The sequence below is a fragment of the Patagioenas fasciata genome, chromosome 1, assembly GCF_037038585.1.
Source record: "Patagioenas fasciata isolate bPatFas1 chromosome 1, bPatFas1.hap1, whole genome shotgun sequence".
NCBI lineage: Eukaryota > Metazoa > Chordata > Aves > Columbiformes > Columbidae > Patagioenas > Patagioenas fasciata.
In genome coordinates this window covers 106,309,312-106,323,136 of record NC_092520.1, presented here as the reverse complement: position 1 = coordinate 106,323,136, position 13,825 = coordinate 106,309,312, and the positions used below count along the sequence as shown (strand labels likewise).

The 13,825-nt window shown below is 42.8% G+C and overlaps 1 protein-coding gene across 2 annotated transcripts; it reads left to right on the top strand.

Annotated features, from left to right (window-relative positions):
* The first annotated feature begins 2,982 nt into the window (after window positions 1-2,982).
* PRDX4 (peroxiredoxin 4) lies at window positions 2,983-11,770 on the top strand. Of its 2 annotated transcripts, XM_065858943.2 has the most exons (8): window positions 2,983-3,271; window positions 5,776-5,893; window positions 6,910-7,026; window positions 7,591-7,713; window positions 8,332-8,462; window positions 10,052-10,086; window positions 11,255-11,301; window positions 11,647-11,770. In XM_065858943.2, exons 1-8 carry the CDS (start codon window positions 3,031-3,033, stop codon window positions 11,648-11,650), a joined length of 816 nt encoding a protein of 271 aa, XP_065715015.1. In that variant the 5' UTR covers window positions 2,983-3,030; the 3' UTR covers window positions 11,651-11,770. The 2 variants fall into 2 exon arrangements, with proteins under 2 accessions (XP_065715015.1, XP_065715008.1); XM_065858936.2 differs by lacking the exon at window positions 11,255-11,301 and having other exon boundaries at window positions 2,984-3,271.
* Window positions 11,771-13,825: the final 2,055 nt, after the last annotated feature.

Genomic DNA, 13,825 nt, shown 5'->3' with positions numbered 1-13,825 from the left:
TTTTAAACTTTTAATCACTGGCAGAAGCTTTGATAGTACAGCAGCAGCCAGAAAGTCTTCATTGTTGCTCATCTGAACTCTGTTCCATGTCTATATATACTTAATCACATAAGAACCTCAAATTAGTGCTATCCAACTAACATGTTCAACAGACAAAACACATTTCTGTCCTTCAGGATTTTCTCCACTCACAAGACACCAGATTCTTTCCTATTTTTATTGCATTGATTTTACCAGTTTTCTCTCTAATGTATTGGTATTTGCGAAAAATCTTTCAACTGAAGGATGTTAACATTATGCAAAGTACATACCTCTCAACCTTTCAACTGTTTTCAGCTTTACTATACAACTACTCTTCAAATCACTGCTCTTCCATGTGGTTCAAAATACCAGCAGAGAAGAGCAGGGACAACCAAACTAACTTTGTGAGGTCATGACTGTGACTTTCTTTACAAGCAGTGACATTTAGGAGAGCTTGATATTAATTTCAGTATGACTAGAGTTGGATCATGGAAAACAGTGATCTACCAGCACATTTTAGCAAGCTTAAATGTAAAGCATGCCTGAATCTGAAATCAGTGCAAGTGCCAAGATTGTTCAAGTGCTTTTTATCCACCAGGGCCAGAGTGCTTAACAGAAGCAAACAGATTTTGTTCATCCTCACTTTAAAGGCATGCCCTTGACAGAAGAGGAAAGTCAAACCTAAACAGCAGCACTGAAAAGATCAGATTTTATCCTACTTCCAACATTTTAGGAGGTATAATCAGAGACTGGCCACCATCAGTTCACTGTGGAAAAAACAGGACAACGGGATCCCATGTGCCATCAAGTCCATTTTTTATAATTTCACACACACTGATGAAGCCCGATAACTATGTAGATATTTTGCTTCCATAGCCGTCAGAGAGCTGTTCCAGAACCTCACCCTTCTGACCCTCAGTAATCTTCAACCCCTTCAGGTGGGCAAATATGCCAAAGTAAGGTTACTTCTGTGACAGTAACAGTATGAATGGCATTTTCCAAGCACGATGCGTAACTTGTAGAATCTAGACTGGAACTTAAAGGCAAACATGACAAGAGATGGGAAAGGAAAGGAGTTCCTTCTGAAGAGGAGTCAGAGCTTTGGAAGAAAACAACACTAAAATCACAGGGTAAGAAGTCCAAGCAAGTTTGCAAGGTCATGTTTCTCCCACTTCTGTGAATTTAATTTTGTGAAATATCTTTTTAAAGGGTGGATTCTCTTGTAGGAAACCAGAAAAACAGCAGGATTTTTTCCAGACACAATATATCATGATAGGTGCCTTGCTAATCACTTTCTTCTTTTACAGAGCCTATATTTTTTGAAAACGGCCCATGGTGTTTTCTTTTCACTCTGCTCTTTATGTGCCTGTTCCGTATCATTCTTAAAAGAGAAAAATTGTACTGTCCATTCTGGCACGGGTACCATACCATCCTGAAGGTGCACTTAGCACAAATCATCTGCAGAGACTGGATGCAATGCAGATGTTCCTCTGCTAAGACCCTGACATTGTCAGTCTGGAGTAACCCTCTTAGTGAACCATGAGTTTCCCCAGAGGATGGCATCCACAGTGCTGCAAGCACAAAAGGTCAGTGGTGTCCCCACTTTTGGTAAGGGATAGCTCCAGCCCTTTCACATCTGAATTTTTAAGGATCCTGGTTACAATTTCATTGATCCACTTGACAGATGATCTGAACTGTCCCAGTCAACGAGGTACGCCTAGCATAACTTAGTTCAACCAGGCATTGTGCTGCGAAGCTTCACCTACTGCTCGCCACAGCCTACTCACTGTCTCCAAAATTTTGCTTGTTATTAAATGCGCTGCTGAATTACCTTCTAGCTATGCTTGTGTGTGACAAATATGTAACTATTTTGTGATATGAACCACTATCTACTGGGCACTGAGAAAAATGACCTCACAGGGCAAACTTGGAACAAGATATTTGTGCCACAAAGCTCATCACAGGGCTGGAGCGCTTCTGAGAGGGCAGGTTGAGAGAGTTGGGGTTGTTCACCCTAAAGAACTTATAGCAGCCTTCCAGTACCTATAGGGATCTACAAGAGAGCTGGAGAGGGACTTCTTACAAGGGTATGTAGTGACAGGCAAGGGTTAATGGCTTTGAAATGGAGGAGGGTAGATTTGGACTGGATCTAAGAACAAATTATTTACCATGAGGGTGGTGAGGCACTGGAACAGGCTGCTCAGAGAGGTGGTAGATGCCTCATCCCTGGAGACATTCAAGGCCAGGCTGGATGAGGCTCTGATCAACCTGATCTACTTGCAGATGTTCCTGCCCATGGCAGGGAGATGGACTAGATGAGCTTTAAAGATCCCTTCCAACCCAAACCATTCTATGTTTCTATGATTCTATGAAGTAAAAGGCATTTAGTAGTCTCATTTCTGTTTAGCCACACTCTTAATGCAGCCACTTGCACTACATGGTGCTCATTCATGAATTGCTGCCCAGCTGGCAGCAATGCAAGATTTCAGATCTATGGCAGTTCGCTTTTCCACATTTTGTGTATTCATTAGGCCAGAGGGTACAAGCTGCGCTTGGCATAGACTGGTACGGCTGTGAGTGATTAAATGCCCACAGAACCCACTCTGCCACGATAAGGATAGAGACAGGATTATCTCACGTATTGGTAGAGAGTTTCCTTCTGCAATCACACGCACTGGACTACGTGCACGCTCCCTCTCCACATACACGTGTATTTTTCTTTTCTCTTTTTTCTCTAGGCACGTACACAATTTACCATTTGCTCCGGGACTTAAACCCGAAGCCACAGCCCGGCCGGCAGTGCCCGGGTTGCAGGCGGCAGGCAGCGCCCAGCCCCACCGAAAGGCAGGGCCTGGGGGTGGGTGTGCCGGGCGGCCGGGAGCCTCAGACCTCCGCCTCTCCTCAGGCAGCGGCCGCGGGGCGGGGGCCTGGCCGTGCGGCGTGTGCGACAGGCCCGGCCAAGCTCCTCCCGCCGCCGCGCCGCGGGGACGTGCAGTCGCTCGGCGGGCCATGGAGGCAGCGTGGAGGGGGCTGCGGGCGGGCGGCGCGGCAAAGGCCCGTTGCTCCGCTCTGCTGCTTCTGGCGGCGGTGGCGGTGCTGGGAGGCGAGGCGGCGGAGGCGGAGGAGCCGCGCTCGGCGCGGCAGCGGGGGGACGAGCAGTGCCATTACTACGCTGGGGGGCAGGTCTACCCGGGAGAGGCGGCTCGCCTGCCCGTCTCCGACCACTCGCTGCACCTCAGCCAGGCTAAGAGTAGGTGCCGGGCGGGATCGGGGAGTGGGAGACCGGCGGGTGCCGTACGGGTGCCCTTTGTTGCGCCGCCGCCGAGGGGCTGCCTGGGGCCGGGGCGGGGAGAGGCGCCCGCAATGCGCTTCCGCCGCGGGGCGGGCGAGGGGCGGGGGGCGGCGGCGGCCGCCCCGCGGCTTGGAGCGGCAGAGCAGCGGGGAGCGCCACGTCAAGCCGAGCGCCTTGGCCCTCCGCCGTGGGACTGCGGCCCTCCCGGGATCCCCATGTGGCTGGTTCCCAGACGGCCGCTTTGCCCGCCTCTCTGCACCAGCAGCAGCCCCTGGCTCTGCATGGCCCCCACCGCGGCGTGGCCGGGTGTCCCTGCGGGTGTCCCCGCGGGAGCGGCACTGGCTGCTCAACCCGCTGCTCCCGGGTGCTTTCCCTCCCCTCCCGTCGGCTTCCGGCCGCCGTAGCGGGCATGCGGCTGCCGGGGGGCGGGGGGCTCGGGAAGGCTCAACGTCCTTTCCAGGTCTGCGTGTTTATGATGTTAAACTGACAGCGAGTTAACGTTTCCCACGCATTCACCAACGCTTGCGGTTCCAGATACAGCGAAAGCGATCAGGGGAGCGCTTTGAACGACGTGCAGGAATGCCTTGTGTTCGCACGGGGAATAGAGATAGCCAGCGGTCACCTCTCTTGGCGCTTTCTGGCCATACTGGGCTGGGTTTGCCACTTTTGTGCAGACCCTCTCGTTGTGGTTTAAATGCTTTATGGTAGACTGAGGTGCAAGCGTCTTTACTTGAGTCGCAGTGAGATGCTCAGGGGGGTGCCTGTTCAAGTGCTCAGCTGCTCCCCAAAAGTCCTGGTTTTTTAGACTGAAGAAAGGAGAGAAGTCACACAAAACGTGTCTTTGCTGCGAGAATTTAGAGCTTTAAACCCTTTTCCTCTGCCAAGACAGGGCATAAATTCTGTTATAAACATTTGCAAACAGATGCTATGAGAAAGATGGAAAAGCAGTCAAGATACTTGTAACCAGTTCTGTTATTTTTTTTCCGTCCCTTTGTAATATTCTTACAACATTTTAGACAAGTCTTTTTCAGCTAATAATATCACTTAAAAACAGGTCAAGATACAACGTATTTTATTTAATTTCTTTTCTTTCTCCCTAGTAATCTGAAGGTCAGTTGAAGAGAATGTTTTGCTGTGATGAGATTAGATGATGAGTGTCACTGTTTTGTAAAGAGCAATATTTGAAACATTGTGGAGAGCTTAAAATAACTTGAAGATTAATCCTTGCTGTCACTTGAAAACTGTCGCATACCTACAAAGACTCGATAAAAATTTTAAAAAAAAAGAGGTCTGTAGCTTGAAATCTGGTCAGAAAGAATTCTACAGAAGACTTGAGAGGATTTCATCAAAACCAGTAAACTGAAATTATCGCTCGTACCTACTGACTCTCTGTAGTTGTATTGCTGCATCCCTTGTGGGTTATATCATGAGAATCCAAAGCCAGCTGCCTTCCCATTCACAGGCACGATGTGTCCGAAGATTTGGGGTATTTTTGGCAGTCCTTGTTGTAGATGCTCAATAACTAACAGCTGTAGGTTGTCCTAAAAAAAAAAGGAGAGACCAACAACATAGTCCTTATCCAGATAATAATTAAGATTCTCTATATTCTTCTCAGCAGCATTTCCCTAGTTCCCAGGGACTGTAGGTCAATGTCCTTGACATCACAAGTATATTCAGATCACCTTGGATCTCCAGCATACCCTATTCTTTGTCTCAGAGCTCACATTGCTATGAAAATAGTACCTGGCAGAATAATTTTTAATGGTTTTAATTCAAGGTTAATCCCTTCTGGTAGGAATAGTAGGTATATTTCATGCATTTTAATTGGATTTTTTTTGTAAAACACAATTATCATCAAGTTACAATTTGCTTAGGAGTTGTAATTTAATAAATACACACTGTGGTTTTAGGCATTTGTCTCCAAACGTGTTACAGCATGTATTCTTTTTGTGGACTTGAATTCCAAGTAGATTTTTGTATGACTAAAAACTGACAATATGAATTTGAACTGAACCATCTTATGTTTCTGATTTGCAACAGCTATTCCTAATGAAGTAGTGAGGGTTCCTGAAATCTTAAACAGCTTCCCCTTCAGTCTAACAGATGTTCTGCCATGGCCATGAGCTGGTAGCACACACATGGTTTGTTCAGTACACCCAGATAAGGTTTGTGTGGCCTTGATTATCAGTGATTCAAAGGGTTTATGTATTAGCACAAGTTGGTCAAATTATTGACTTTCCATATGTACTGAAAACTACATTTATTAATCATTCTGTAGCCTATGCCAGCTATGCACTTTTTAAAGCGATAAGAAAGTTTCGTTTTGTAACTGTGTGCAGTAGGTTGTTTTTCAAGCAAAAGGAGGAACAGTTGGCCCTGCAGGCAAGCCGGCTAGTGAACAGCTTGGTTTGAATACGTGCTTTGTATTCTGACTTTTAATTGAACTTTTCTTCGTATTTCAGTCTCCAAGCCAGCACCTTACTGGGAAGGAACAGCGGTCATTAACGGAGAGTTTAAAGAGCTGAAATTAACAGATTATGAAGGAAAATATCTTGTCTTCTTCTTTTATCCTCTAGACTTGTAAGTAAGATCACTGTAGACATACCAAGACTGAGTACAGCTACACTAGACTCATAGTTCATTAATTTTGGCCTTTTTTTGAGATCTTGGGTTTTTTGTTTGGTAGGGGCTTGGGGGAGAAGAAAGAAGCAATGAAAGAAATATGGTATTTTCATTTGTGTTTTCATCGTGCATTGGTAAAATTGTGACACAATCTTTGCCCTAATAAGTGTGTCCACTAATTTGTGTCTCCACACACACACACAAAAAAAAAAACCTTCCCATCTGTAGCAACCTTCACATTCTGTTTGATGCTGTAAATCACTGCTGCAAACAGAAGACAGCATCCTATCTATATTTCCAGAATGTATTAAGGACATTAAAAGATTACATTTTCCCTTTAAGTTCTTCCTACAACACCCTAAGGACTTCTGACATTGCCCTCATTTATTTGGTATCTGGTAACTTAAGTGGCTGAGTGGAAACACCTCAGCTCTCTACCAGACAGTCCCATTCATTTCCACAAAATGAAGACAAGAGGACAAAGATGCATAACTACCTTGACATTATAAAGGAAATAACATGGCTCTTGCCTGTTAGCTTCAAGGCCTTAGAAATTGTGGTCTTTATTTCTTCTGTAGTGGAAGTCAAAGGTCAAAATAGTTAAAATTTGCAGATATGCACAGTAAAAAGAAATTATAATATATTCCTCTGAATAAAATGGCATATTGTGCTTAAACTCAGCCACTTAATATTCAGGAAGTCTAAAGGAAAGTAACAGTAAAAACACTTATAATCAGATTGTAAGACAGCACAGGTTTGTGATCTTCTTCAGTAATAAACTGTGTGTAACTAAGCCAGAAACTGAGGCTTAAAGATTTGTCAGGCAACATTTTGGTTAAATACTTGAAGAAGCAATAAAAAAATAAGTAAGAGCTGAAATTGTTTATGATGAATCCACCATTTTAAGTTAAACAAAATTTACTGGATGTGTCGTAAAATTTTGACTTGTTTTTATCTTGTATTAAATTATCTAGTACATTTGTATGCCCAACCGAGATAATTGCCTTCAGTGACAGAATTGAAGAATTCAGAGCAATAAATACGGAAGTAGTAGCATGTTCTGTGGACTCAAAGTTCACTCACTTAGCATGGTATGTATCTTTTCCTTATCTTTCACTAAAAATTATTCACGAGCCCATCTTAGCTGAAGAACTGTATCCCCAGATTTGTAGCCTATGTAGGTGTATCATAATCTGTAAAAGCATGATACTATTGGTACAACTCTTTAAAATATTTTTCAGTAGTAAAATTTTTGAACGCTAGTGTGTGAAAGTGCCTTTATCTTTGAATCTTGTTTGATACATACTGCTTGAAATATATCATGTCTCAGTCCAAAAAATATTTCAAATACAAAAGAAAAAAAGGGATAAGGGTGCAGGTATCTGTAGAGACGTTACACTGTCCCAGTTCGTGAGCACATTGGTGTAAAGCTACTGTGACTGATAAGAAAGAGGTCATTGTTAATAAATGTGGCCAAAAACTGTGAAAGATCCACTGAACATTTTGCTTCAACTGTAAATAGTATTCATCTCCCTTGTATGAAGAACAAGAAAAATGTTGCTTGCCCGAAATCTGTTCTGATTTGTGACTTTTAACTGTGTGTAGGGAATATAAATCTTTATGAGAAACACATCTGTATCTCGTTTCTTTCAAAGGATTAATACTCCTCGAAAACAAGGGGGACTTGGACCTATGAGGATTCCGCTTCTTTCAGATTTGACGCACCAGATTTCAAAGGATTATGGTGTATATTTGGAAGATCAAGGACATACACTTAGGTATTTCACTTGGTTACTGTTCATTTTGTTCTGCTGGAATGGTACTGACTACTTCATATCTAAAGAAGCTTTTGAAATTTTTCTTTGAGAGCAATTTTTACTTGGGGCTTAGTGCTGAGAGACAAAATATATATTGAATAACACAAAAAAATTAGCCGTAATGAGTCAGAACAGGGATGGAGGTTACTATCCTGTTTAACAGCAGATACCTGGGGCAGGGCAAACATGCAGAATACCCCAGGGACCTCCCAAATCCAAGTGGAGTCAAGACTAAGAGTAACTAATAGATTGAAGAGATACATGTTTTATAAATTTGAGTAGTTGCTTTTGGGATCCCTGAAACGTCTTAGCATCTACAGCGTCCTCTGGCAGGGCCTGCCAAAGTCTGGCTTTGTGTTCTGCAAAAAAATATCCTTTTTTGGTTTTAACTTGCCATCATCTCATGTCATCTGATGCCCCAGGTAAAGAATTGTAGGTTAGTAGTATTCTAAGGTGGTGGGTATTGTATGGTGTTTTCAGAGATCAAATTCTTCCCATTCAACAGACATGCAATAGTATGTAAACACATCACTGTAATTCATTCTGTTTCCTAACACACACAAAAAAATGTTTTCACAGAGGCCTTTTCATTATTGATGATAAGAGAATCCTTCGACAGATTACGATGAATGACCTTCCTGTTGGGAGATCCGTGGATGAAACGCTGCGTTTAGTACAAGCATTCCAGTACACAGACAAACATGGAGAAGGTGCTCTTTTAATTATTCTACTTTGATGTTGAAGATTGTTTTACTTAGAGTGGAAGCTGTATTTGTAGCTTTTAGGACGAAAGGTACTCAGTAACTTTAGAGACTAATCTCATATAGGGAATTAAGTGGTTTGATTGCCCTGCTACAAGATTCTGTCGTCCCAGTGCTTTCATAGGTTGTTTCTAGAATAGTAGTTGATGTTTCGCTTCACATCCGTGAGAATGCAGAGCATAAAGCATTCCTTGCTCTGAATTAAGGTATTAGGTACCATCTGTCACAAGCATAAATCTGTACAAAATATGAGGCCGTGACAAATCAGGCCCAATATTTCAGTACGTTTTGACATACTAAAAATAACTGAGATGCCAGTCATCCTTGTCCAGTGTCATTCATTGAGGATCCACGACAAGTATTTGAGAGTGCTTCGTGCCAAGATACATGGTGATGCTGTGAAAGTTAGACCACCACACTTGTGTTTTCTTTACAAGTGCTATGGGATCATCTTCCCCTGACAAAGAAGCTTTCACTGGCTTCAAATCATTACTTTGTCTCAACAATTCGTATCCTCCTTAGCTCAAACATTGAATGAACTTTTCACATTTCTTTAATTAATGTGTTTAAATAAACACATTTTTCTATTTAACGATTTGTTTAAGTATTAATACACATGTTCAGCAGCTGAACTTCCATTTCAACTCAATTTCACCTGGCATTTGAAAGTGCATTTATCTTACGGTACAAATCATTATTATGCTTTGCTGTACAGATTTAAAAATGTAAATGCTGATACTTAGGCTACACACAGTTGACTGAGGAAATTTAACCTCTCTTGTTTAGTTACAAAGCTGTCTTACAGAATATTGATCTGCAGCATGTTTCCAGAGTACCTGCAGAGGAGAGCCTCCCTATACGCCTTAATGGCTTCTTTGCACAGAACAGGAAAAAAGTTCTCCACGATTCCTATTTGCATTTGTGGCATTTTGTGTGGCAGCATGCCTTAAAGCAGCGTGAGATGGCATAACACATTGGGCTAAAGACTCAGAGGGAGAGCTCTGGACAGATAAGAGCTTTGCTCCAGAATGTGCAACTGCGCAGGTGGTCACAGGTTTCTCTGCCACGCTGCATGTTAACCACATGCTGTAATCCCTTTACTCCTGAGCAAGGCCTCAAATAAAATCACTCATTCTCTTGTGGAATCTTTGAACTGATTTATTTGCTAAAAATTTTTCCCTAACATTGGTTTTAAAGAAAGAAAGGTAGATCTCTGAGTAGTCACCCGAATTTTGTTGCAAAACTTTTGTTTCCGCTACAATAGGTGTTCATTCTCAGACAGTGCTTTGTCTAGAAGGGCACAAGAATTAAACCAAGGCATCATATCCATCCAAAGATAGCAGAAGTGGTAGCTGGTAGCAGGTATCAACTGTTATGACACCATCCCATGTATAAAGCAAACTGCAAGTTGCAGATATTTACATATGACATTTGTGTGCTGTGTTACTTCAGGTTCAGAAAGATAATGTTAAATGCACAGAAGTAAGTGTGTATAAAAATACTTTTACTAACTTTTGTCTTTTTTTTTTTCCCTTCAGTTTGCCCTGCTGGTTGGAAACCTGGCAGTGAAACAGTAAGTCACTGTTTATATTTAAATGCATGTACTATTAAAAAACTCCGGTAAAGCCAAATCCCAAATCTTGGCAATTTTCAGTGAGATTATATGAGTAAACTCACATTATTATAGTTACAGCTTTTGGATTACTACTGATTTCATTAGGAGCTCATTTCCCTCACACTATTCCAGTTGTTTCAAACTCCCTGTGTATGAACAAAACTCTCTTGAGCAGCAGTTAGTTAGTGATCAAGAATGTTTTTTTTTCCCTATTAACACCTGGTGAGAAGAAGTTGGAAACTCTTGAATCTGTCTTCTCGGTTATTTGTCCATATAAATTCTTGGTTCTGTTAAGTGCTGCTGTGGATCCTAGCTAGGCACTACCCAGAAAGATAAAGTTCCCAGGCTGCTGTAGTATTTGGCAGAGATGGTGTGCCACTGTCAGAACTCCAGCAGAGAGCACTGCTTTGCTGCACAATAGCTCTTCCTCCTTTGTTACAACTCGCCTACATGTGACTAAAAGCAGAAGAGCAAGGGCACAGATGAACACCCAGAACCATTGAACTCATTTGTGTTCTCTGGCCTGGATCAAGCCTCAGCAGAATAATGACATTTTTACTGGGGGTCTGAGCTGCCTAGGTCGGATGAGATCACTGCCATTTAATTGAGCATGTGGTTTTCTTCTGAACCATCTGGTGATGACAGTGTTGTTGTTTAAGAGCTGTCTCAACAAAATGCAGGTCCAAGCAGCCTCTAAGCAGAGTACCAAGCATTGTAATTGACAGTTAAACCATGTTTCTTTGCTGGATGTGAAAATTGCCCAGGATGACTGGAGGCTCGGAGTCACCTCTTTCAAGCAAGCAGAGTGTCGCAGTGGAGCAAGCCGGATATTCAGACTGCAAAATGAAAGAGGGGTGGTTGACCTAACAGACATGTTTTGGCCACTGGAAAGTTCTGTCCTCTGTAACCATGGATGACCTAAATAATATGGCATTAATGTAATTTCTAAAAAATAGTCTTACAATGCTGAGATCAACAACTCCAACACTACCAATGTGAAGACCTAAAACAATACATAAGCTTTCTCCTCTATGCAAAAGATGCAGATAATTTAAATAGCATAGTGGTTCAAAAAACCTTTCTCGAAGATGTAGCCATGCCTTCTAAATGTGTTTGATTTAATTAGATCAGACCAGAGGAAGCCATGAGAGTGTGGTGGCCAAGGGAAGAACTGTAAGTAAATTCTAAGAGTCCTGATTACAAATATTAATTTATTAGCGTCTTGCTTTTGGGGCAAGCAACATAGATGTATGTGGTCCCAATTGTCAAGATTCTTCCTTTGGTAGGCTGCACTCTCTCTTTGCCCAGTTAGTTAAAACCTTCTGCTACTGTTGTTAGGTATCTTTAGAGATAAAACAGTAATCTAGGATCAAGTCCACTGATAAATTGCTCTTCGGTGTTGCTTGTGGGTTGGCCCTAGCATCATATTATGAAACATTATGCTGTTCTGGTTTTACAGTTTGTTGTGTTTATGTGTTTTGTTTTTTGACTAACATTTTCATTTTCTTTCTTGCACAGATAATTCCAGATCCAGCTGGAAAACTGAAGTATTTTGATAAACTAAACTGAGGCTTGCTTCCGTTGAATTACATAGGTCATGTTCAACTTGATTTTTGCCAATAAAATTTCAGTAATTTTGTTACTTTCATGAGTTTGACTAATATGTAACTGCAGTAGACCATTAAAGGTCTTGTTGCTTAAATGGGCGTTTAACCTATGCGAAGCATGGGTACCTAACTAGTTATCAGAAAATATTATTATGAAATACATGTTTTCCCTGTAAGTTTGTTTAGATGCTTGGTTTTCCCAAAATGTACTTCTCTTAGCATCTCAGGCTTAGATTCACGACTTTTGCTATTGATAAGATTACTTAATTTCTGCAAAAATCTTGTCTTGCTTGGTCACGTTCCAAGAGCTACAGCTAGAAAAGAGCCACTTGGTTATGGTACATTAGTCTGTAGTCCAGAGGCAACAGCAGCTAACCCAAAAGCCAGAAATAATTTACAGTTGCTGAATTAAAGTTCCAGTTTGTCCAAAGCTGGAAAACATTTTTAAACTACTAAGAACATATTCTATGCTACATAAATCAGTACAACTGCACTGAAAAAAATACTGTTCTGCCGGTTCATGTGATTCAAGGGCTGAACCAGTAATTTTTTCTGTGCTTGTATTTGTAGTTTACATGTTGATAAAATCAATTCCATTTCACATGGTCTGAATTATTTCCCTGGCCCTCCACTATTAATAGATGTACATGGTGGTCAGTGTCACGTGCTGATCCATTCATTAATTGCAGCTCCTAAATTTTAAGACCATAATTGTGGTCTTTCGTAAGATTAGTATTGATGTGTCTAATGATCTGTCAGAAGCTCTTGTGGCTCATGTACATGAATTTCTTATTTCACGGGAAAGGAACATCTCTGTGTAAGACACACTTCATGCTTGTATGCCCTGGAGAAGCCTTTCAGAAGAATGTCTATTCTTGCTTCTTCCCACCTCTCCCTCTTTTTAACATGGTGTTCTGGAGTCTGTGCAACTGGAAAAACAGCACTTGAATTCAGGGTCAGCTCTCCACCAGGATCAGCCTTGAGAAGGCCCCAGAGAAGGCACCCTCCCTGCTCCAGTCCAGCACGGCCACATTATTACTCTTGGTTGGAGCCCACGCTCTTGAGAACTTATTTCCCCTTCCCCAACAGACCATACAGTTCCCTTCCCTGTACACAGACGCTTCGGTTCTCTTCTGCAGAACTAGACCAGCAGTTGCATTTTCACTGCCCAGTTACCTGATTTTGTAGACTTCGGTGAATACAGAGCAGCTCTCTTGATCAGTCATTGCGGACAGTGAGTGGGAGTGGCTGCTTGCCTTTTGCTTCAGCTTTGATACCAATAACACCGAAGCACAGGCCTGGGGCAAAGGCAACCATGGCCAGAACAAGCAGGACTCCAGCAGGCCCCAGCCTCCCTGCCCGTGTGAGGCCTGGGGAAAGGAGGAGCTCCCCTCACTATGGGAAAGTCATTGAGGTGCTGGAGAGAGGTCAGAGATGGGCGATGAAGCTGGTGAGGGGCCTGGAGCACAAGTCTGATGAGGAGCGGCTGAGGGAACTGGGGCTGTTCAGCCTGGAGAAAAGGAGGCTGAGGGGAGACCTGATCGCTCTCTGCAACTACCTGACAGGAGGTTGTAGCATGGAGGGGGTTGGACTCTTCTCCCAAGTAGCAAGTGACAGGAGTAGAGGAAATGGCCTCAAGTTGTGCCAGAGGAGGTTCAGATTGGATATTAGGAAAAAATTCTTCTCAGAAAGGGTTGTCAGGCATTGGAACAGGCTGCCCAGGGAAGTGGTGGAGTCGCCATCCCTGGAGGTGTTTAAAAGATGCGTAGATGAGATTCTTGGGGACATGGTTTAGCAGTGAACTTGGCAGTGTTACATTAATAGTTGAACTTGATGATCTTAAAGGTTTTTTCCAGCCAAAATGATTCTGTGATCTCATCCAGAGGGCAGAGGCACAGTGGGACCAGCGCCAAAGGCTGGCAGCGTGCTGCTCCAGCCGTGTCATCTCAAAGACCAGAGGGCAGCATGTAGAGGCGCTTTCTCACAGTACTAGGCTGTAAACCAGCTGCTTGCGTTTTGCTTAGGATTTTGTTCACAACCTTTCTCAACCCTGAAACACCAAAGACGTGAACACAGAGAATGTCAAGTAA

What these genes read in the sequence shown, in the direction of transcription:
- PRDX4 (XM_065858943.2), top strand. Translation starts at nt 3,031, where the DNA reads ATGGAGGCAGCGTGGAGGGGGCTGCGGGCGGGCGGCGCGGCAAAGGCC. An exon ending in GCACCTCAGCCAGGCTAAGA is followed by an intron (nt 3,272 to 5,775) that starts GTAGGTGCCGGG and finishes TTCGTATTTCAG; the next exon opens with TCTCCAAGCCAGCACCTTAC. An exon ending in GGAAACCTGGCAGTGAAACA is followed by an intron (nt 10,087 to 11,254) that starts GTAAGTCACTGT and finishes TGATTTAATTAG; the next exon opens with ATCAGACCAGAGGAAGCCAT.